This window comes from Procambarus clarkii, chromosome 90, assembly GCF_040958095.1.
Source record: "Procambarus clarkii isolate CNS0578487 chromosome 90, FALCON_Pclarkii_2.0, whole genome shotgun sequence".
Classification (NCBI taxonomy): Eukaryota; Metazoa; Arthropoda; class Malacostraca; order Decapoda; family Cambaridae; genus Procambarus; species Procambarus clarkii.
This window is the reverse complement of record NC_091239.1, coordinates 4,734,693-4,761,180: the sequence shown is the minus strand read 5'-3', so window position 1 is coordinate 4,761,180 and position 26,488 is coordinate 4,734,693. Positions and strand designations below refer to the sequence as shown.

Below are 26,488 nucleotides of genomic sequence, written 5' to 3'. Positions count from 1 at the left end.
AGTTAAGCTGGTGAAGAGGGCGCCAGGAGCTAGGGCCATCAAGTCTATGACCGAGGGGCTGACACTGGAAGGAGCTGCTCTAGAGTTCCTATGGGTTGTCCCGTGGTACAACTGCGGGAAGCTGAAGTGACAGGGTCTAATCCACGGTGCAGGGAAAGGACGTCGTGCACGAGATCACTAAGTGTGTCAGGGAGTTCACGTGTGCGAGCGAGGAAGATGTCAGCAGTTCCAGCTTGTCACGTCAGGAGAAGGGACTGCCAAGAGAAGACCTGGCATGGTCATGACACACTAAGCTACGAGTCACCGAGAAAACCCTATAAGCCGGATCCCTGGTCATCGAGGAGCAGATCTACGAGCCAAGCATCCTGACTGCCATCACGAGGAGGAAACTATGACTATTTGTAGCAGAGAGAATCAAGGTAGATAATCTTTCCCTCTCCGTTTTCCTTGAGCTAGGTGAAGTTAGTTCATTATTATTAGTAGTAGTACTAGTATATATTGTTAGGCGATCACATGTGTTAACATATATGTAGGAATTTAAACATGTGTGAATTTATTTCAGGTATGAACTAATAGTACATATTATGGAAGAACATTATCCACTCACGTTGTGAAGAAGTGAACCAAATATTTGTGCCAGCGAGAGGAGACAACTAGTATCCAGGTGACGTTGTTGTTGTTGTTTAAGATTCAGGTACTGGGAACAAAAAGTTGCAAGTAGCACGGGCTATGGTGAGCCCGTAGTAGACCTGCTTGGCACAGGTGCGAGGCTGCAACTTGTTTATTGATCCAGGTGACAGTTTCGCGACGATTTAAATGGATCAGCTGATGGAGTTGCCAGATGTAGCTTACCAGAGTAATGTCACATCCGACAGCGTTGCCGAGTTTATCACCCGTATCCCAGTGTAAACATTGTTCAGTAAACTCACTTTTACTTTACTATTGTGTTTACATTGTCCCCTCCATCTCTTGGATGATTATTAGAGCGGTTGACTGTTGCACATTACTCATTCTGTCACAAAAATCTATGCTAAAAACTATTGATAACACCAATAAAACGGTGTGGTTGTGTCGTGAGTACTGGCAACCCAGCTGGCGACCTCAGGAGCTGTGTCTATGGACGCTGCCATGGGATATTTCAGGTGGAAGAATTCACCTGTACACAGCTTGTTTATGTTGGGCAAGCTCAACCAAAGTGATCCAGGTTTCGGTCTCTGTGGCTGAGACGAAAAGTCGAGCTTCCCCACTCGCCACGAGTGCAAGGCTGGGGTGCAAGAAAGGAGTTCAGCCCGTGGTAGACTGGGGTGCTCCCAGGGTGGTTAGAGGCACGCAGGTGTAGTGGGAGCGAAGACCCGTGACACCACCTAGGAAAAGGGATAGGGGGAGAGTCCAGTTACCACATCTTCAGACATGAGACTAAGATAAAATTTTATTTATCAGCAAAAAAACGGATCCTACGTTAACGGACTTGCATAATAAGGCAGTCAATGAACTAGAGGCAGAATCGTAGACTATGACTTATTATTACACTAACGAGGTGTTGATGCAGAAATGGAGACCTAGGAGCTCACCTGTGTCACACACTTGGGAGGTGGTTAATCAAGTAGTCCTACCGAGGGGTTATAGAAAAAGGTGCTAAGTGTAGCCCATGATTCACAAATAGGCGGTCATTAGGGTATTACAAAAACATACAATAAAATAAGCAAGTATTTTACCTTGCCAGAATTAAAGAAGGATGTCACTCAGTATTGTAATGAATGTCCTGTATGCGTAAAAACTGGCAAACCAAACCAGGTAATACCAAAAGCCCCTTTACAGCCAATTGTGGTGGCTGAGGAACCCTTTACCAATATTATTGTTGACGTAGTAGGCACATTGCCTAGAACCAAGAGTGGTAATTTGTATCTCATCACCATAATGTGTCAGACTACACGCTTTCCTGAGGCATTTCCTGTGAAAAGTGCTACAAAGAAAGTGGTAAGGGCGTCTGACAGCTGAGTGAGCAGAGCTTTGGATTTGTAGTCCTGAGGTTCCGGGTTCGACCCCCGGTGGAGGCGGAAACAAAAATGAATAGAGTTCCTTTCATCATAATGCACCTGTTCACCTAGCAGTAAATATGTACCTGGGAGTTAGACAGCTGCTTCGGGCTGCTTCCTGGGGGTGTGTGACAAAAAGGAGACCAGGTCAAGGACCAGGCCGCGGGGACACGGTTTTCAGCACTTTTGTCGGGAGTTTGCCGTCCTCCATAAGACATCAACTACTTACCATCCTGAGAGCCAAGGTGCTTTGGAAGGGATGCATCAAACCCTTAAACAAATGCTGAAAACTAGTTGCATGGAAACTGGCAGAGACTAGGATGATGGTCTTCCACTGATGGTCATTGCACTGAGGGATACTTATCAGGAGTCCCTAGGGTGTTCACCCAATTCATTAGTTTTGAGCATGATGTGAGAAGTCTACTAACCATCTTAAGAGATTAAATAGTTGGAAGTCCAAAAAGTGTTGCACAGGTAAATTATGTTGATAACTTACAAGACAAGTTAAACAAGAGCAGGGCTAAAGCTTTGATTCATCTTAAAGAGGCTTAATGCAAAATAAAAGTACAATTGATAAAAATGCAAAGCAACGAAATTTTGAAGCAGGTGATAAAGTGATGGTACTAATGGCACGACAGTTACCAACATTGTTGCATAGGTTCCAAGGTCCATATAGAGTGATAGAGAAACTTAGTCCCACCAATTATGTAATCCAGACACCTGAGCTCAATACAAAAGAACAAGTAGTATATGTAAATAGAATGAAATTAACACTGAAAGGAACTATCAGTACCAATCAGGTGCTTAGTGTGAACCAAATGGACGAGAATAGTGGGGAATGTAATTTTATAATGTACTTAATGCTCGTGTACCTTATTTTAGCATTTTGGAGTGGTTGTCTAACATCTAGAAGTTGGTGGAATATTTGTCATCAGAGCAGAAGCAGGGCTTGGAGCAGTTGCTGACTTCTAAGGCAGACATCTTTGGCGATATTCCCACCCAGACTACAGTTATTCACCATACAGTTATTCACCATGACATCGAGGTGAGTGACAACCAACCAGTCAAGTCACACCCATATAGAATCAACCCTGCAACGCTGAATCTCATTCAGAAAGAAGTTGACTACATGCTTCAACATGGATTGGTGAGACCTAGCAGCAGAAGTTGGAGTAGTCCCAGTATTTTAGTTCCAAAGAAAGATGGAACTCACAGGTCGGTCATTGATTACCGTAAGATAAATGTATTGACTGTGGATGATAATTATCCAATACCTACATTAGATGATTGCATAGATAGTATTGGTAAAGCCAAGTTTGTAACTAAACTAGATTTGCCAAAAGGGTACTGGCAAATTCCTTTAACACCAAGAGCACGGGAGATGAGTGCATTTATAACTGCGATGGGTTGTTTGAATTCACTGTAAAGCCTTTTGGGTTGAAAAATGCCCTTGCAACTTTCCAGCGTCTTATGAATTTAGCGTTAAAAGACATACCATAATGTAGAGCTTACTTGGATGATATTGTAATTTATCACAATAATTGGGAGGACCATTTGAAAGATTTAGCTAACCTATTAAGATGCTTAAAGGAGGTTAAATTAACTATGAACTTGCACGAATATACTTTTGCCAGAGTTTATGATTGAAAAACGGTTTACACACGACTCACAACTGATTTCGTTCGAATAATTCTGGAAGAAGTGAAGAATTTTGTTCGAACTACAACGCTGTAAATGCTTCACCCCGTGTACTACAAATACAAATAATCGCCAACAGAACCTAAACACCTAAACTAACCTATGCCAATATATGCACAATATGCTAATATATTATAATAATAATATATATTTGGGAAAATTTCCATTTTGAATGAACAGCATTGTTACGACCCTGAGTTCCTCAGTGGAAACCAGAGGTCAAAATTGAGCGAAATAAATTACCTTTTAGTAGGGGGATGCATGGCGAGGTGCATTTGTTTGTATCTTCCCTGCCAGACGTAAGACTATTCTTGTTTCTCAAAGAGCATTTAAAGACTGAACTTGGGGTTGATTATTAAATAATAAAATAGGCACCAACTATGTTTACTAATACTTTCTAATCATTTGTAAAGTAAACCTGAGTAAACTTGGGATAGGAATGCTGTACGATTAGTTGAGTAGTCTGCTGGCAGCGAGTGAACTGAGGGAGGAGAGTGGAGACGCTCTCTCTTCTCTGACTGGCGTTCGTGGGGATCAAAACCTTTCTGAGCTGCTCTGCACTCCTCTACCTTCCCTCTTACTTATTTCCCTTACCTTAAGTTCCTGTACCATTAAGTTAAGTCCTGTGTTTTTTAAGTGTGCCTACTCTGGATTTGTAAGATTGGTGGAGGCCTTGGGGTAGTATTTGCCAGTGTTTTGGGTACCCATTAGTGTTGTGTTGTGTTAAGGTACCACGTGGGCTCACTACCCCCTAAGCTGCCCAAGCTTCAAGTGCTTCACTAGTAGTACTTTACCCTAGCTTGTTCTCGGTGTAAACCTTGTATACTGCTTATGTGGACCAAGGCTTTTAACGTAAGATAGTGTGGTAAAGTAATTATTATTATTGTTATTGGTGTGAATGTATATGGGGGGTTGTTAAGGGGTTAATAAATAAGTAAGTTAGTTAAAGGAGTATCCATTCTTCCTGTGTAGGAGATCTATGATCAACCTCTAGACTGACATTGTGTAGCCAATTAATATTCTCTGTGGATATTTTACTTGGGGGCCGGGCCTTTTAGATCTCCCATATTTGATAACTCTTAATGCTAACTACTGCCCCTACATCCATTTATACTAGATCCCCCATAGTACAGACTCCCATTTTTAACAAGCATGTACACACAGAAATCACAATTGCATGATATATCAAATGAACAAATCCACATGGGCCATGATGAGTATTCGAACTTACGCCCGGGATGATACCAGACGTTGCCTTAGTCGATTGCGCCACGACATGGTCAAAAGAATTGCAACCGGAAGTTCTGCTGACCTCACACGGATCCTGCAGCCTCTCCGAGACACAAACCAGGGTTTTACACAATTCCCCCATGCACTCGGGCTCTTTCAACATGCTGTTCTACCTCTTCGCCCTTACTTCAGTACCCACAGAAATCACAATAGCGTGATATATCAAATGAACAAATCCACAAGGGCCGTGATGAGGTTTCCAACTTACGCCCGCCCTCTTACCATGTCGTGGCACAATCAACTAATGCAGCGTCTGGGATCATCCCGGGCGTAAGTTCGAATTCTCATCACGGTCCTTGTGGATTTGTTCATTTGATATATGCGTCTGTAGGGTCGACCGCTGGATGTAATGTACTTGTGTCGAGGACGGGTTATACTGCTTGCCTAGTTCCACTAGCGAGGACTAAGCCAAAGCACTACAGCTGACCACCCCCATTCCGCCCCCCCTCCCTTTCCCACAACGGGTGGAACTACGCTCCGTCACTCTCAGTTTGGTTTAGCAGCTCCCCGAGGTGAGGAGAAGCCAGATAAACGTAAGGCCGCGACTGCTGCAAATTCGTGGTCTTCCTCATTAGAGTCCTTGGTGGCAGATACCCTTGATATCGCTCGCCTTATGCGCTTTTGTTCTCGTATTGGCATCCTTGGTGACATTTAGCGCTGTTTGAATATCCTGCAACTTTGATGGTGCTACATAGTTTCCCCGGCTTGGTGCCTTCTTTTTAAATCCTCTCATATCAAGCCACCCAATGTACAATCACTGGCACAATAAAAATCACACATGAACGACTTAGGCTTTGTGAATTAACTTGTACTATAGAGTTAACTACACAATTACCATATGGCACATGTAATGTACATACCTTATCATACATTTTCTATGAATACAACACACTAATCTGTTTTTTATGGTTATTAAGGTTACGAAAAGTAGATCTATTGTCTACAGATTTATCTGAAATCAGTTAATAAATGCATAAATCAAGTCATTTGTTAGTCATACTAAGAGGTAAAAGCATGCTAACAGCTCAACAAAGAGGGGTCACGTTCCTAAAATTTTCTAACCTAATTTCTTCAAATTCACGGTAATGAGACATTTCTACATGATAATGTTATCACTCATGGCAATGAAAGACATTTTACCTGATAAGGTTCATTTGTATGAAAATAAAACAAACTCTACAAGATACCTGCAAACTTCTTTGTTCACTTGGTGTTAAACTTGTCAGCTAACAAAATAATTTACAACAATTATATTAGATATTATTAAAGACAATTATTCAAATTTAATGCTTAGACTTATCCTTGAAGAACACTCACTACCAGAAGAACACACTAATTTTCACAACTTAATTTGTTTATTTAAAAAGTATAATTTTCACTGAGCAATTAGCAACAATAACTCTGGATATAAATACAGTTTTTCAATAATGTAGACTTTGCCTTGTTATTAGTCAGACTTTACAGACTAATTGATGTCCCACTAGACCGGCTGTTCTAAACTCCGAGGGAAGTTCCACAGTGGCTTGTTTTCTTTTGCTTTACTTTCTCTAGAGAATTTACAGGGTATCTTCTTCAGTTTTACTGGCCAGCACAAGAACTTATCTATCTCAGACAACAAGGATACATGAGGATCTGCACGTTCAGAAATTTGAACGTGTTCTTCCAAGGTTATTGGTGCCTCCAGTGCAAGCCTGACTGATCATGTTGAGTTTCTTCACTCATCATGTTGTCAGTATTTAGGTGTAAGGTATACCTTGCGCATCAAAGTAGCGACAATACTGGCTGTCTGTTTCATTCCATGCATGTGGTGATTAGCTGCAGAAATAAACGTAAAACAAAATAATTACACATTGTTTCAAAATAAAAGAAATACAACGAATCAACACAATCTGATGTGATTTGCAGAATTAAAAATTAGGAAGCAAAATGATGCTTTCACTTTAAATTGTCCCTTTAGAGTTTCCCTTTAAATATTAAAATACCTTTGATAGATATAATGTCATATTTCAAATGTTATTTTACGTTAATCCGGCAGTCACATTATCCCTAAAACTTTGCACTGTATTTAGGTCCCTTTCCAACTGTGCATAAAATGATAAAACACTATTTTTATATCATAAAACATTTTTTCAGTTATTGGGAGAAATTGTATAATTATTAATATAGTTTATAATTATAAACTTCATTGTTTTATTAATTAAAATTTGCCTGTAGTGAGGGGAAGAAATTATGAAAACATCAAATTTTGAAAGGGGATTAGGTCGTGTGTATAGTATATGTGTATATATATTGCATATGTATATGATATTGCATATGTATATGATATTGTATATGTCGACAATACCATACGGCAATGAGTTGATAAGGACAACGTTGTCAACTCCGTGACAACGTTGTCGATTCTTGTTGTGAATTTGTATGTGTTTGAAAAATCAAATCATTGCTCCTGCCTTCTAATGTTTGGAAGTCATTTGAAGCATGACTATACCTTTCCAATATTGTTGAAGTTTTTTTTTATTTTTAGATATGGACAGAACACAACTACTGTATATTCGAATTTCTGTCTTGAATGTCATTAATAGTTTCACTAATGTTTCCCATTTCATATATTTCATTAAACGCAATTTGGAAGTTTGCAAGTATCAACTCCTTGCACAGACCTCTAGCACAGTGGTCTATTTTCTCGACTCAGAACCAAGGGACCAGGGTTCAATTCCTAGACAAGACAGAATAAATTTGGCCACGTTTCCTTTCACCTGATAAAACTACTCACTCTAGAAGTAAAATAGGTTCCAAGGAGTTAGGTAATTGTTGTGGGGTTGCACTCTGGGGAAGGTTAATAGTTGGCCTAGGGCGGGGGTGGCAAATAGTTTTTGAGATCGTGTCCAAATAGAGAATTTGGGCACATCTATATTGCCCAAATTCTATAAACATCCTCTGGCATACCTATGTGAATTTTCAGCTGCAGATTATAATTTATTATGTAATCAAATCAAAACAAATACTTATTCAGGTAAGTACATACCTACCAGGTGAGATACAATACATTGAAGGATTTATAGATAGAGCAAGTACATACAATGCCTAAAGTCACTATTACGCAAAGCGTTTCGGGCAGGATAAACACTACGACTAAAACTTAATACTAATTGAGATTAAAGTATAAATTGTGTTGAGAAAATAAAAAAAATAACAAAGGGGGGAACATGGCAGAAAAATAGCAAATATACAATTTGGTCAACAAACTGCATTGTTTAAAATAGTAGACTTGGTTGACATTTAGGGGTGAGGTAGGTTACATGGAGTTAATTGGGTAGTACTTAATTTTTGTCTTTGACTTGTTGGAAGAGGTACAGTCTTTGACATAATTGGGAAGGTCATTCCACATTCTGGGTCCCTTGATTTGTAAAGCATTTCTAGTTTGATTAAGTCGTACTCTTAGAATATCAAATAGGTATTTGTTTCTGATGCTCGGCAGCAGTATAGCACTCGGTACCTTTACTCAAATCTCTGAATATGTTAAATATTAAGTCACTGCACATCTTCTCATGTGTACTCTATATATTTCAAACTCTGAATTGTAATGTCAATCCTGAGCTTAAAAGCTTCTTAGAAGGTTGTAACAGAACCCATGGGCACCACACCAGAAACAAATACCTATTTGATATTCTAAGAGTACGACTTAATCAAACTAGAAATGCTCTACAAATCAAGGGACCCAGGATGTGGAATGACCTTCCCAATCATGTCAAAGGTTGTACCTCTCTCAACCAGTTTAAGATGAAAACTAAGTACTACCTAATTAACTCCATGTAACCTACCTTACCGCTAAATGTCAACCCATGTCGTACTATTTTTAAAAAATGCTGTTTGTTGACCAACTTGTATATTGACTATTTTCTACCATGTTCCCCCCTTTTTATCTTTTATTTTATATTTTTTTTCAGCGCAATTTATACTTTAAGCAATTAAGTTTTAGTCTAAGTGTTTTTCCCCCACCTCACCTTGCCCGAAACGCTATGCGTACTAGTGGCTTTAGGTATTGTATGTACTAGCTCTACCTATCTATGCATTTATGTATGTACTTTTCCTAAATAAAATATTATTATTATTATTATTATTATTATTATTTTTAACAGAGATGACGACGTTTCGGTCCGTCCTGGACCATTATGAAGTCGATAGTGATTAGACGAGATTGATTGATGAAGATTAAGCCACCCAAAAGATGGTATGGGCATGAATAGCTTGTAAGTGGTGGCCGGTTGGAGCCAGTATCAATAGCTGATACTGGAGATCTGTGGAGGTGCGATTGCACCCTACGGAGAGGTCGGGACCTCTTAAGATGAGGGAGGCAAGGGCAGTAAGTAGGCAAGAGATAGGTGAGGAGGTGGAAATCTTAGAAGATAAGAGCAAGGTAAATGATACGGAAGATTAGGTGTAATAATAGCAACAAAGCAACAAATTGTAATTGTAACAAGGGCTTTGTTGTAATAACAGCAACAAAGCCAGGACTCAGGTTCATGTTGGGCGGGCTGTGTATTAGAGTCAATTCGACAAGACGGTGTCTGTGTAGAGTAGAGGGAAGAAAGATTATTTTAGAGGAAGCTCAATCAATAGGATGATTAGAATCCCTAACATGACAGAAGAAAGAATTGTTCGTGTCTGCAGACTTAACACTTCTTTTGTGTTCCTTAAGTCTGTAATTTAGTGTACGTTTCACCAAAGTATTGGAGAGAACAAGACGAACAGAAAATAGAGTACACACCAGCAGCATTAAAAGCAGGAGGAGCAGTGTGAACTAGAGTGCTACGAAGAGTGTTAGTTTGTCGAAAGGCGAGTTTAATGTAGAGAGACGAAAGGTATTAGTTAGAGTTTTGAGTTAAGATATGGAGAGAGGGCAGAGCTCAGTGTGCTCAATAGTGTTGGAAGCAGGTTTAGGATGAAAGAAATTTAAAGTAAAGTGAAAAATAAAGTCATCAATATGAGTACAGGAGAAAAGTCTTTTTAAAATCAGTTATATTTCCTAATATGAAAACCATTCTGATCAAAATATAATTATTTTGATTGGTGTCATCGTGATCACTTGGGAACACAAACTGATCAACATAACAATCTAAGGAATATCAAATACTGTATTGTACTGACAATCATATTAGTACAGTACCTTATACAAGGGCTGGTATGATACCATCCGGACACAATCTATCGATAACTGAAAAGATTAGAACTGCTCCTATACAAAGACTGAATGAGAAGATTTCCTCATGAATATGACTAATTGCTCTGTATTTAAAAAACATTACATTCTCAAATTGTGAAGATTTCTGTCCAGAACAGGCAGCTGCTGTTCCTCAACTTACTATAAGGTATAACAAGGTTGGACTCACAACCGTTGCTAAAGTTTATAATGACACTGGTTCATTTTTAGCTCACGTAGGTCTTTCATGAATCCCTAAATATCTTTAATTATGTGACTAGTCAATTTGCTACCTCACAAGAGATTTAATAAAGTTTTTTATTGACCTATCTATATTCAGTCTCCTATAAAGAATCTGCAGTATGATATCTTTCAAAAAGACAAATCATGTCTTTGACAAATCAAGGGGCCTGACAGCTGAGTGGACAGCGCTTCACATTCGTAGTCCTGAGGTTCCGGGTTCGATACCAAATGGGCAGAGTTTCTTTCACCCTGATGCTACTGTTCACATATCAGTAAATAGGTACCTGGGAATTAGACAGCTGCTACAGGCTGCTTCCTGGGGGGGAAGGGTTGTAACAAAAAGGAGGATGGGTCAAGGACCGGGCCGCTGGGACGCTAAGCCCCGTAATCATCTCAAGATAACCTCAAGATGTCTGGTAGCGATTGTAAAATATGTTTATCATGTAACATTCACTGCATATGAAACATGTTTAGCAATCAAAATTTTTATATTTTGCCTATGTGGCTATGTACATACATCAAATGACATTTAGCTATAATGCAAATGTAAAACTGCTTTTGTATTAGATAATTAGCTAATACAAATTTTAGGAAGATACAAAGAAAATTTTGTAGTTAAGAAAAATTACAAAGAAAGTATTATAAAAGTGTTCAACAGTTGGCAAGCTCGGCCAAGATCCTTACTCATCCTTAAAGATGAGTAAGGAACCTAATGGAATTTTCTATAAGGCTGGAGCAAGGGTGTTTAGGAAAGATTCCTGCTAAACTGGTGTTGGAAGAAGGTTTGACTCTCAATTGGGCTTCCACGATGTCCTGGGGAGGTTGAAGCTTACTTGAGGAAATTATGGAGTGGCCTACGCTCAGAAATTTAACCTTTACCTGCATCAAACCACATATTGATTTTTATTTGACTGTTGTATAGATAATTACCGTATTCTTATGGAAAATTGCTATAAATCATAAATTGGTATAAATTAATTAGGCATATTCCTATTCCAGCGTATATACTCAATTTAAAGGAAATACTCACAAGGGCAGTGGGATTCGTAGTTAATAATCATATATCTATTGACATTTATCATCATGGACAGCAAATCTTCATAGGTGTATTCCTTGCTCAAGACATGAACCAACGACTGTATGAAATAGGAACCACTAGAGATGTTGCGCCACGAATAATGACCTGAAATTAATCATAGTTTGAGAAAAGTTAAATTCACATTCATAGAATAGGCCTAATGAAGTGCTCCTCACAAACATTTTCCCGGTAATTTGAGAAGCTTGGCTAAGTTTTCTTATCTTTATACACAATTTCCCATTATTTATAGCCACATTCTTTCTCACTTTATCCTTAAATCTTATTCTTAGGTTCCATTTTAAACTCCCTTTTGTCTCATTCTTACTGTCTTCCAGTATGCCCACCTTTCTAAGCACAGAGCACCCGCTAACTGATATCATGCATTTATTCAATTATCATAGACAACTGAAGGGAAGAGCTGCCTCTTGAGTGTCAGAAAATATTTATTATGTTTTAGTTTTTATACACGAGGGAACATGTGCAGAAAATTTATGACTCCTGTTAACAGGCTAACAGCTCTTCCCTCTCATGGTTCATCTTAACCTTTAACCTATCAGTTTTCAATGGACCACAATCCAGAGATCTGTTTACACCAGGTCCCCAATTATTGCCGTGTGAACAAAGGCAAACAGTTAAGAACCGGTAGCCAGGCCTCCTTCCTGGCACCTGGTTCAAACCCAACTTCCACTGTTTTCACACACACTCTCTCACACACTGCCCAACAGCATATTGGCTAGTGTATCACACATTATATATTTTGGATATATTAAAGGCATCTAGGTACAAAGCTCTCATGACCTCAGGGATAACTGTTCTGTACAATTATACATACGATACCTGGTATGGTGGACCAGCAGATTAGGAAATCAGCCGCTACCGGAATTCTGTAGGACAAGTAACCGCAGTCAGTCTCATCAGTAGGTCGAGAGCGTTCCAGTGTCACGCCAGTGTCCAGACGCTCTCCACGACATGCCTGCAAAACATCATGTCAAAGATATGAATAATGAAGAATTTACGAGAAAATTTATATTTAAAATATGTTCGTAGCTCTCTACATATCTGCAGTCTATATTATACAGAACTTGTCCGTTCTGACATTCTGGCAGTCACATGAAACAGAAAGTGTATACATGTAAAGAAGTTGATAATGGTGGCGGAAAGTGTACAATTTCAGGATTGATAAGGTCATACGATGTAATGGAAAGTGACAGTAAATTAATACAAAGGGAATGAACTGTTCAGGGCACAGTATATTAGGGAAAAAAATACCGCAGGGTTAAGTGAATACACAACAAATAATATTGAGAGTCAAAGGGAATTAAACAGTGGTCTGTTTGTATTTCATACATATATATTAATTAAACAGTGGTCTGTTGTTTCGGGGTCTTGAAGTGAGTAGAATGTAAATATGTGTTTATTGGCTGTTGATCAAAGAGAATGCCTTGAAAGAAACCAACGTCGTCTATGCCTTCACCTGCCCACTTGGGGACTGTCAGCCACAAAGATCTCAGTATATAGGCAATACAACAACGTCATTCTCTAGGCGATTAACAATACATAAGCAACAGGGCTCCATCAAGGAGCATATAACCTCCACACACAACCAGACCATCACAAGAGATCTTAACAAGCAACACAAAAATTATCGACAGATACAATGACAACAGGAGACACGACACCAGCGAGGCCCTACACATCAAAAAGTCAAAACCAGCAATCAAAAGCCAATAAGAACATTCTACCCACTTCAAGACCCTGAACCAACACAGAAGCAAGAAGATAAAACACGCAATGATGTACCCATTGATTCACTTATACATCTCAATCATGTCCTGTATTACCTCACCACAAGCGAATATTAGCATTGGCAGAATATGTAAAATTGTCTTTGAAAATGTAAGAAGTGTCTTGCAAAACGGTTCGAGGCGTCAGACCATAAATAAAGTGTGAAATTAAATTTTGGAGAATTAATTTTTCATCTACCCTCGACAGTGAAGAAAAACATCAGAAATATTGAGAAGATTCGGGTTAGAGTCATTAATCTTACCCTTTCGGTCATATTCAACAACATATGTTAGCTTGAATCGTCCTCAAGCCAATATGCAACTGAAAACTCCATACCCCAGAAGGGTTCGAACCCAGACAGCCAAGAGCACTATGCACCATGGCGTACCTGGTTCCTTAACAACTCGACTACCGTGACTGTACTAAGGTCATTGGAAGCCGAGGCTATATTCCCAACTAGCCAACAGCATTTGATGGTAAGCTTGGGCATAGATATTTCATCGAATCACCTCACTTTGTGGGGCCACGTGAGCAACGTGAGTTGAGTTACGAGATAGAAGTAATGTCAGTCTGTTAATTCTTGATGTAACTGAAGCCTGTGTTATAACAGGCTATCACCTGTTTCTGGCGGTGGTGTTAAACACCGCCTGCCAGTCTGATGCTGGAAGTGAAGTTGTATTTTGTCACTGTGATAATTCTGTAGAGGATTGGCCATAATTTACTGATGAAGGTGAACTCGCCGGCGTGTGGACCATATATAACCCAAACAGTGCCTCATCTTATTGGGGGAGACATCTCCCGTCACGCAGGGTGCAGTCGCACCTCCTCAGATCTCCAGTATTAGCTCTTGATAGTGGTAATGGCTCAAAAGGGCCACCACTTACGGGCTATTCATGGCCGTGCCACCTTTTGTGTGGCTTAATCTTCATCAATCAATCATCTTATTCCATTCACTTGGGCTCTAATAAACTCGAACCATGGACCCCACGCCTGTGAGGCCGAAGATCTAACGACCAAGCTATTGAGTAGTCTTAATAAGTAAAGTTTCCAGAAGTTTCCAGTTTGCCAAACTAGAATTTTCGACTTTCCCTGACAACTACTAAAGCTCAGAGAAATTAACATGCTAAACATGTTAATACCTTAACATGCTAGCCATACACTCACTCCACACCTTCTCATGTGATATATACATGAAGCAAACTTTGATCCTAAATGCTAATCTTGATCTGAAACTTTTCCTTGACAGGTGTAATAGAAACCATGAGCGCCACATCAGAAATATATATGTCTTTGTTATCCTCAGAGTCAGGCTATATCTATGCAAATCCTCAATGCAAATAAAAAGTCCCAGTCTATGGAACTCACTCAATAATGAATTAAAAATTTGTCCAACTTATGCCTTATTCAAAAGTAAAACCAAAAAGTACTTAATTTCATCCTCATGGTATCTTTCCTTGTGCCTAAAACTTTCACCATATATTGTACTACCCACTTCCCTAATATTAGTACTTAAGACATACTGTATATGGTGATGTAATCACCTCTGTCAATTTATATTGTAGTTATATGTTTATATACATTTTGCTACAATGTACCTTTTCATCTTACCTGATATGTTAGCTTAAGGACCTGCCCCGAAACGCTATGCGTGTTAAGGAGGCATCAGTTCCAAATATGCAATTAATGAAAACTAGTTCGATTTCAATCAAACTTTTTTGACGAATTGTATATGAAAAGTGTGTCATTTGGTCCAAGTCTCAGCATCGTAGCGTAAATAGAAGGGAGAAAAAAAATATTGTGTCAAAAATTTTCCATAATTTTCAAAAATTAACATCAAACACGTGTCAACTGACATCACGTCTATGACTCTCAGTTATCACAATAGCGTTTATTAAAAAAATTAGTTTTATAAAAAAAATTAAGTTAAAAAAAATTAATGTTATTTTTCTTATTTGTTTATCGGACGATTTGCATGAAAATTAATCACCTGACTGCACGTAAGCTTATTTGAAAGGGTGCCAATTTTGGAGGAAATTGGTTGATGTCAACCTCAGTGACAGATGGCAGTACCTTAGACTTTAACTTTTAATGATTTACTTATCAAATAAAATAAACGGAGTTGCTACTCTTTCATTTTTATTACATTTACATGAAACATACACCTTATATGTAAAGTTTATATCTCTAAAATCTGATGCAAGCGTTTTTTCCTAATTTCATTTATTGATTTTATAATAGCAATAAACATGATATATTTGCATTTTTTTTAGGGGGGGGGGGAACTTTGACTATTTGTATTAGTAAAACTAAACATATTTTGGAAAATCAGCGGCAACAGATCCTTTATTATATGCTAATGTGTCAGAAAGTGTCATAGAATGGTTATATCTGAAACGTGTGGTTGAAGTAACTTACTGAAAATGTGTAATATTCGTTGAAAAACAATCTCCCTCTCTATTTAGGCTGCAGTTCTGAAGCTTGGAACAATTGCAGCCCTTTTCATATACAACTAGTCAAAAAAGATTTGTTGACATTGAACAAAGTTTAAAAAACTAACTCATGCACCCTTAATGGCTTTGCATGAATGTAAAATTACCAATCTTAAGTAATCTCACCAACCCATTGTACCTTGTAAATAAATATTATTATTATTCTTAATCTTATTCTTATTATTATTAATATTATTAATATTATTAATATTATTAATATTATTATTATTATTATTATTATTATTATTATTATTATTATTATTATTATTATTATTATTACTATTATTATTATTATTATCATTATTATTGTTATTGTCATTGTTAATATTATTATTATATTAAAATGCATAGATTTTTAAGTATTAAAATAAAAATTCCAATAACATAGCTAGAACAAATACACACAATGAAAAAGGTACATTTCAGAACACCATGAGCCATCATCAAGTCAATTTCATAATGGTCCAGGACAGTCAGAAAATTTCCCCCACTTAGGTGGGAGAAATTTATGGTCATTGTGGGTTAATGTTAATTATATAAGCATGCTGTTAATTATTTAGGTTAATGTTATGTATATAAGCATGCTTTATACATGACAGTCTTACCTGTATGAAGAACAACTTTGGTTTTCCAGCGAGAGATTTACATTGATCGCTTTGAAAGCTCTCAAAAAGATACTCGGCTTTTATGTGGCCATCCCTACACCACAAGATATCTTGTTCCCCGTGTGACATGAACACCACAGCTAGCATATCACAATCTGTGTGATCAGTACCGAAAGCCACTGAAAATAGGAGTGTAAAAATAAATTTCATTAGATCGTCAGCATTAAATATTGGAAGTTTAAACTCAGATAATTAAGTTGACAATAATAAAAATATATATATTATAATTCCGACCTCGTCAAGAGCAACATGTATATCAAGTCTCGTTGAAAGTTAGAGCGTTAAGTGTAACGAATACTAATTTCTGAGCAAACCTCGGTAGCTTGTGTTTAACTCACTGGCAATTCGTAAATATGCTTAACATATCAAGCTCATGGTGAATCTTTTAAACCACAGAGATAGGTACCTCTGCAAATCACCCTGCTCCTTAAGGGGCATACTGAATAGTTAGCCACAAGAGAGCTAGTTTTCTGACATAATAGAGTATTTGTTTCTGATAATTTGCGAGTTGGACTATCCTGAAAAGTCTCAATTTCAGTAATCACTGGCTGACCTTATCAGCTGTTGTTTGGGCTATTTTTTACCATTTGTTCTCAACTTAAAGCATGTGTTACTCGATCTCTGAATGGGTTCATATCCTCCTTGCAGCCCTCTATGGCTTCGATCATCTGTCCCTAATTTAACCCCCCTACAAACTGTCCCTAATTGATATTTTCTTATTGGTTTCTGTGTTTTGTGATTGTTTTCTGTGGAGTTATCTAGGAAAGCAGCCTAGTGGAACCTTTCTCAGATATGAGGCACTTAAAGGATTGAAACTCTCCTAAGAGGTCCCTCAGTTGCTCCCATCTCTACCCATTTGATCCTATCTCAAACATGCTTAGGTATCATGCGCATTAAGCGAAGGTTGTTTTCTCATCTTACAGCAAGTGTTTTCTGTTAGTGATGGACTTAGATACTCCCCACTGTCTCCTTGCCTTTAACTGTTAATACAGTATAAAGATTTTTCTGGTTAAAGTCTCTTGCTTCAGTATCACTATAAATTTTTCTTTTATTCTCCTCAAACAATTGCTTTTATCATCTCAAATTTTATTCTTTCATTTCTTACATCTTTTAAAATCATCTATTTTTAGATCACCTATTCAAAATCTATTTAAAATCACCATCATCTATTAACACACTGCCCAATGCTCAAAGAGTTGCAAAAAATACAACAAATTAATTCCCAGTTGGCCTCTTCATTTACCTGATAAAAGCCTTTGATACTGTAAACCATAACTACATCTTACTTAAACTGCATCAATGGTATGATGCAAACTGAATATGAATATAAACTGAGTATGGTATCTGAAGCCTTGCTCTGAACTATATTCGTTCCTTCCCCACTCTACCAATGACAGCAGGAGTGCCGCAGGGCAGCATCCTAGGACCTCTCCTATTTCTTATGTACATCAATGATTTGCCAAATGTTTCTAACATTTTTAAAACTATACTATTTGCTGACGATACTAGCTTCAATTTTTCTGACCCCAACCCCCAGACACTAAATAATATTGTAAATAATGAATTAAAAAAGTCCACTCATGGTTGGCAATCAACAAACTTGCATAACATAGAAAAGACCAAATATATTTTATTTTGTAATAATTCCATCATTCCATCCAGTAATTCCATCTATCATCATACTATCATGCAAGAGGAGCCACACATCTATGGATCATCCAATAAAATCAGCATACTTCTAGATGTTACTACTGCTCGGCTTAGACTCGGTTACAAGTATCTCTGGGAATTTTCATTATCTGCTGATGTAGACCTGACCAAATGTAAGCTGTGTCAACAAAATTATTCGCACACCCTCCGTCACTATGTGATGGAGTGCGAAAAGATACGTGAATTTAGAGACAATTCTATAACCAATGTTCCAACAATGTGTAAATATTTCATTCAAAATGATCTGCTACCAGAAATTTTAGCCAAATATCTCCAGTTTGCTAACTGTAAGTTTTTTTTTTTTTTGAGATATATACAAGAGTTGTTACATTCATGTACAGCCACTAGTACGCGTAGCGTTTCGGGCAAGTCCTTAATCCTATGGTCCCTGGAATACGATCCCCTGCCGCGAAGAATCGTTTTTTCATCCAAGTACACATTTTACTGTTGCGTTAAACAGAGGCTACAGTTAAGGAATTGCGCCCAGTAAATCCTCCCCGGCCAGGATACGAACCCATGACATAGCGCTCGCGGAACGCCAGGCGAGTGTCTTACCACTACACCACGGAGACTGTAACACTCCAAGTAGTAACTAAGTGATTGTAACCTATCCACCGCTGCCCACTGGATGGGGGCAGTGTACAGGACAAACATATCAATTGCGACACTAGCTTTCCACATATGTCAGTTGCTTAATTTAGAAACTGTACTTGTGGTCGATCTCGAACCCATTGTTGATGTGACGACTTATATTGAATTTTATAACTAGCTCATCAAGATTGTAACTAAATGAATTGTGGGGTTCAGTCCCTGAGCCCATTATGTGCCTCTGTAACCCTTTCCACTACCGCCCACAAGATAAGTATGGGATGCATAATCAATGAACTAAACTAAACTTCGTAATAAATCTTCAAATCAAATTCAACATCAGATAGACACTGTTAACACCAGCAATAAAATCGAGGGAAAGTTCCTTGGCCTATAAATACACAAGAGACTGAACTTCAGCACCTACATACAACACATATCCAAAAAAGTCTCAGAAAAGATTGGTATATTCTCTAAAATCAGCAATTATATTCCAAACTCTGCTCTCCTCTTACTATACCTCGCGCTAATCTATCCTATCTGACATATGGTATCTGTGGATGGAGTTCCACCATTGTAAACTACCTCAAGCCCATCATCACTCAGCAAAAATCTGCTATCAGGACTGTAGCAAACTCTGTACCACACTATAAATAAATATATCCTTGACGTCCCCAGAGTCAAACTAATACTGTGCAAACTCTCCATGCCAATAATAGGACCCAGTCTATGGAACTCCCTGCCTAATGAATTAAAAACATGTCTATGCCTTATTTAAAAGTAAATTGAAAAGTATATAATTTCATCCTCATAGTTTCCTACTTTGTGCTTCAAACTTAAACTGTATCTTGTATTATCAACTTCCACAATGTTAGTATACAAGACATATCATTACTAGTGTAATCACCTTTGTTAATTTATATATTAGTTATATGTTGATATACATTTTGCTACAATGTACCTTTTCATCTTACTTGATATGTTAGATTAAGGACCATAGATTCGAATCCTCCTCATGGCTCCTACTGATATTCGACTCTGTCATATCTCACATAACACTAACATGAGACAAACTTCCAGATATTCCACTGGCAGCTTTTCTATTATATACACACTTAAGCATTATCAATTTAGTTATTTCTAACCTTTCATCATTTACATGATACCAAGTGTACCTAATGGAGTACAGTCTATCTTTATGCTTACAATATTTACAGTGTTAGTAATATTTTGTTTTACTGTATATATCTGTGTACTTAATATCGTATCAACAGTAATATTAAAGGTGAACCATAGAAAATTTTAATCTGTAGAGAAGAAACTCAAAGTAGGTGGAGGTAATATTTACAGTTCTGTACTTTGAAAGTATCATAGGTCACACTGGGAAAAGTTTTATAGGTCACACTGTGAAAAGTATCATAGGTCACACTGGGAAAAGTTTCATAGGTCACACTGTGAAAAGTATCATAGGTCACACTGGGAAAAGTTTCATAGGTCACACTGTGAAAAGTATCATAGGTCACACTGAGAAAAGTATCATAGGTCACACTGGGAAAAGTTTCATAGGACACACTGGGAAAAGTTTCATAGGTCACACTGAAAAGTATCATAGGTCACACTGGGAAAAGTATCATAGGTCACACTGGGAAAAGTATCATAGGTCACACAGAGAAAAGAAGGGCAAATGAGAATGTGATATTGTTTTGGTGGTGGGCTCCTACAAAGAGTACAGGAAAGAATACCAGAGGATATACCAATGGGAGAGAAATGCTCCTCCTTAGAAAAATGGAAAAGATACAGGTATTGATGGGGTACTGCATCAATACAGTATTTCTATGGGCAACATAGAGCATTTCCCATGCTCTATGTTGCCCATAGAGCATGGGAAATTTTAAAGCATAAATGTTAACACCTAATATATCTTTAATCACATTTTAAGTGATTTTTGTATAAGGAAGCAACATTACAAGAAAGAAAAAGGTGACGCAGTGTATTTTTCTTGTCTTTAAAAATATTCCCTCTCACAAATGCTTCCTGAAGGCATCTCTGGTTGCAATATGTCCCTCACTCGCTGGGTTTGTCCCATATAGCTCGCTGCATTGAGGTTGCGCTCTACATGTATTTTTAGCACTAAACAAATTTATGATGGAAACTGTATTCAACTAACTGAGGCACGGAAGATAATAATAAGATGGACAGACATGGCAAGTGTGAATGAGATAGAAGGGGAAGTGAGAGTCCCTACTCTCCGCATACAAGATTCCTATGTTCCTGATTCCTGTATGCGGAATCAGTTTGTTAATGAGGGAGTAAATGTTAAACAAAATTTTGAGGACAAAGCACACTGCATAAACCACAATAACCTAGAGGGGTTCAACTGCATTAAAATACAAAACACGATCGAGGTCATGGTGGCGATGTTATCAATATTTATGTAATTACTGTACTGTAAATAAATCTATGGAATCCAATATGTTAAGATGATAAAAATAAATATGTTAAGATGATTTGGGGCTAAAAAGTTTATGTAATAAAAGTCTAACGAACATTATATATAGTAAAAGTTACTTACAGTCCTGAATTTCAGCTTTGACCCGGGCGACGGTCAAGTTATTATGGACCGTCACTTTAAACCCTAAATTTTCAAACAACGTCTGAGCTTGGTCACGGTCGTGATCAGTCCCATGACGTTCCTGTTGAATGATTGTAATTATAAAACTGTTAATATTCAAATTAAGCAATGAACTTTAATTAGTAAAGAAAGTTTGCACATACAAACATAAACAATAAATATATATGCAATATATGACATCATAATGTCCTAGTAGTAGTAGGCATCCGTCAATCCCGTGGGGTTATGGAGTTGTGCCCTGGGTGTCTAGTTGTTGTAGTCTAGTTAGATGTAGCGCCTGCTGTGGCTGTGAAGGCCAACCCGAGAATGACAGTCTCGACTGCAGCGAGCGCAGATAAACGCCGTCTGACAGTGGTCGAGACCTCCTCTGAAATCTATTATCCTTCGCTATTATCCTCCTCTGAAATCTATATCCTCTTCAGTTCATCCTCGAATTGCTGGAGTCCCTTCTGCACTTTTCATCTCCAGGCAGATCTGTCCGCAGCTGCTGCCTCCCAAGTGTTGGTATCGATGTTCATCTGCTTGAGGTCGCGTTTGCAGGCATCTTTGAAACGCAGCTGAGGTCTTCCGGTGGGTCTCCTTCCTGATGCCAGTTCTCCATACAAGAGGTCCTTCAGTATGCGGCCATCGACCATGCGTGTGACATGTCCCTGCCATCGCATGCGTCTCTGTTTCAGGAGAGTGAACATTGAAGGGACTCCTGTTCTCTCTAGTACTGTATTGTTGGTGACGTGGTCTTTACACGTGATGTCAAGGATGCGTCTCAGGTTCCGCATGTGAAAGGTATTAAGCCGTCTCTCCTGGCGAGAGCGCAGGGTCCTGGATTCCGAGCCGTAGAGAAGTGTTCTCACCACACATGCCATGTAGACTTGTGCCTTGGTGTGTACTGTCAGTTTGGCATTTTCCCAAACGCGCTTTGTGAGCCTGGCTCACATAATGTCCACATAATGTCCACAACATACTATAATTTCTGATATACATGAATATACATCATAGCTGATAATGTCCACAACACACTATAATTATAAACATGAATAAATAAGGTATCAGAACAATGCCGGTAGCACACTAAGATTAACATTAATATAACTGGGATGCGTGAACGTTTGGCTCCGTCTACACATTCCTCGTCACTTCACACAATCACATGTACTTACCAAGTTGCGCTGGCAGAGGCTGAACTTCGGCTCTCTGGTCCCGCCTCTGAACTGTCAATCAACTGATGAACAGCTTCCAGAGCCTATCTTCTTCCATCATATCTACATATGAAACTGTTTATTTTGTCACACCGAGCAACATGTGGTGTTGCCACAGCCGAAGGGCAAGTTCGCCCTTACTTACTTACCAGAGCTTAGTCATCTCTCGTATCAGGAACGGTTGAGGGTCACTGGGCTAACAACACTACAGACCAGGCATTACACACAGAAATCACAATAGCGTGATGCATCAAATCCACAAGGGCCGTGACGAAGATTCGAACCTGCGTCCAAGAGTATCCCAGACGCTGCCTTAATCGACTGAGCTACGACATGGTCAAAAGAGTTAAACCGAAGTTCTACTGAACTTACTGGATCCTGCAGCCTCTCCGAGACACAAACCAGGGCTTTACACAACTCCTTCCCATGCACTCGAGCTATGTCAATAGGCCATTCTCCCTCTTCGCCCTTACTTCATTACACACACACAAAAGTCACAATAGCGTGATGCATCAAAGTAGGAGTTGTGTAAAACCCTGGTTTGTGTCTCAGAGAGGCTGCAAGATCCAGTAAGTTCAGTAGAACTTCGGTTTCAACTCTTTTGACCATGTCGTAGCTCAGTTGATTAAGGCAGCATCTGGGATGCTCTCCTTACCTACCTTGAAGTTACCTTGATGTGCTTCCGGGGCTTAGCGTCCCCGCGGCCCGGTCGTCGACCATGCCTCGGACGCAGGTCGACCAGGTCTCGGACGCAGGTTCGAAACCTCGTCACGGCCCTTGTGGATTTGTTCAGACCAGGCATGACAGGGCGGATTTCATCGAAACCTTCAAAATACTAAGCAATTTGGACGATGTAAATCCGAAAAGTTTCTTCAAAAGGTCAGATGTAACAAGAACGAGGAGCAACGGGTTCAAGCTCATCAAGCCATACTGTAGGAAAGAAAATAGAAGGCTTTTTCCACCCACAGGGTTGTAAACTCGTGGAACCGCCTACCCGCCGAAGCCGTAAACGCCAAAACGCTGTTGGGTTTTAAAATACTGATAGAAAAGATCATCAGGGCAAATTGGAAGACCTTTGAGCATCTTCGCCAGCATCCTGTCCTCGTCGAGGACACTAGCATAGTGTCCTCGACGAGGACACTATACTAGTGTCCTCGTCGAGGACACTAGTATAGTGTCCTAATATGGTCCTTGGGTAAATTCTGATAAATTTGAAACTGTGGTTGGAATCTGCCTCCACCACATCATTGCCTAATGCATTTCATTTGTTAAACTCTCTGACACTGAAAAAGATCTTTCTAACGTCCCTTTCTAACGTCTTGGGTACGAAGTTTCCACCTGTGTCACCTTGTTTGTGTCCCTCCCGTGCTAAATATTGTCTTTGTCTACTATCTCAATTCCTCTAAGAAGTGTGCAGGCGGTAATAATGGCTTGTGGGAGTCAATAAATACAAAAATTCCCCAAAAATACTATGATTTAGTTACAATATCAAATGTGAGTAATGAGTTGTATTGGAGTTTCTCAGATGAGAATGACAAATATATCACATTATAACTATGATCGTTGTCAAAGTAATCGCCATCTACTCAGATTTACGGTATTCACTTCTGGCAGCGTAGATATAAACTTAATGTAATCCCGTTTAAACCCCAATGCAAGGGGATTATAGAGGTCAACTATTGCCAGTTATATGTTGTTAATAAGGATCATCCAATCAACTTGGTTTCAAAATCACTCTGGTGATAAAAAGCAGATTAAGATAAGGCTAGTGTTGATACTAAAGCACCAAATAATAAAAATGATAATAAAGATCATCAGCATTACAAAACTCAGATTCATTTTTACTTAATGACTGAGCAAATTGTGCTAAAACTGATGACGCCAGCTGATGCATCAGCTTACTTAGTAGTATAGCTGAACAGCATTAAAAATCTGGTAAATCATTAGTATTACTAAATTAGGTAAGGAGATGGACGTCTGTCAATATATATGGGTAATATAGTAAATACAAGCCTATGCAAACTACAAAATCCTGTTGAATAGCAAACAAAGACATATCTTGTTGCTGAAACAGCAGTGCATAAATCAGATGAGATTTATTGATTACCATCAATGGTCACCCCGGGTGACCTCTCCTGCGAGGAAATGCTTCTTCTGCTGAAGCTTGTAAAATGTTTACAGATTTTCTCTCAAGACTTTCACATGTTGAACAAATGCAGAGATGTGAAATCATGTATAGGTAAACATGTATAGGTATAGGTAAACATCATATTTAGAAAAGAGAGAAGAAAGGTATCAAATAATATACACACGGACAATACTGAAGGGCCAGATCCCAAATTTAAATAGTAAAATAACAACATATTGGAGTGAACGACATGGAAGAAAATGCAGCCAGTGACGAACAGAGGTGCCATAGGCACAATCAGAAAACACTGCGCGAACATCAGAGCTTCACGGTTGTTCAACATCCTCTTAGCGAGAATAAGAAATATTTCCGGAAGAAACGTGGACGTATTTATGAGTAAACCGGATAGTTTCCTTCAAGAAGTGCTGGACCAACCAGAACTAGTGGATATATGGGCCTGCGGACCGTGCAGGACCATCTTGGTACTGGACCATGTAATCATGGATCATGTTGGTCCATGTATGGCCTGTTGGACCAAGCTCTTACAAGTCAAGCCTGAATTCGGGTCGGGTTTGGGGGAATAGAAGAACTCCCAGAACCCTCTCCAGGTAAAACCATTGGAAAATGGTCATATGGAGAGACTGTTAAAACTAACTGAGGTACTATGAATAACAGTGACAAACAAATGGCTACGGAATATGCATGTTGGAAATGTATAACATTTGGCCAAACAATTGGAGGCCTATGTTTTAATTTACTGTGTAGAAAAATGTAGTGAGTGTAGTGAATAATAAGGAAGTGCCCGAGATTACTTTAATGTTGGAGCATCACTGAGTGCAGCAAGGCGAAGACAGGCATGCAAGCCGTTCACAGAGGTTATCAACAACGTAAAGTGCCTACAGCAACGGCACAAGTTCTTGAAGAGATCTGGCCAGATAAGGATCGTGTCTGATATCTTCCTCGTGGTGAAGGGAGATCTGCCATCTGCTGATATAACCAGCAGGTATAACCACCCCATACCTTACATGAGGTACTTGTATTCTAAGATAAAGGTGATATCTTAGAATAGATATCCAATGCTCAGTGCGTAGCATTGCACCAAATTTCACGCCAGCCAAGGGGGTACAAGTCTTGCTGAGAGAACACCATTCCCTCACAGGAGGCACTCTTATAATGCGATAATTAGTCTTTAAGAAGTCTTTACTCCAGCCCAGAATGTATAAACTGAACTGGTAAAAGATATAAGATATCTTCATTTTATCAAGAAGGTAACGATATATATAAATTAATACATGAATGCTCTTAAATACGTCGTCATTCTTGAAATACTGCTGTAATTACTTACCATAAAACCAGTATAGGGGTCAAATATACGATGATTAAATATCAAACAGTGCCCACGTTGAAGGTGATGTCCGTCGTATCGCACAGCATCACGTCTCACAGGCATTCTAGCTATTCTAGATAACTTCTCTTTCCTGAAAAGTAAAGATTAGATTTATAAATGTGACTACAATAATAGGACTACAATCAGTAAACAAATCATTGGTTGCAGGATAATGCACCTGACTGTAAATGCAGAAATTGTTAAAGACACTGATGCAAAGGAAATGTAGTTGGTGAGGAGAATATACCAGAAAATATGAGAAACTGGCACTGTGCCAAATGATTTGAAAATTATAGCAATTATTCCACCATAAATAAGATAAATGTAGTGAGTGCAAGAGTTATTGTGAAAAAGTCAATGTGC

General features: G+C 38.7%; 1 protein-coding gene across 1 annotated transcript; it reads right to left on the bottom strand.

Moving 5' to 3' along the window:
- Nucleotides 1–6,555: 6,555 nt before the first annotated feature.
- LOC138359365 (caspase-1-like) lies at nt 6,556–26,200 on the bottom strand. The gene is made up of 6 exons (XM_069318493.1): nt 26,084–26,200; nt 21,355–21,475; nt 16,425–16,603; nt 12,383–12,518; nt 11,498–11,650; nt 6,556–6,839 (listed from the first exon to the last, which is right to left on the bottom strand). The coding sequence occupies exons 1-6, from the start codon at nt 26,186–26,188 to the stop codon at nt 6,754–6,756; spliced, it is 780 nt and encodes a 259-aa protein (XP_069174594.1). The 5' UTR covers nt 26,189–26,200; the 3' UTR covers nt 6,556–6,753.
- Between the last annotated feature and the right edge of the window lie 288 nt (nt 26,201–26,488).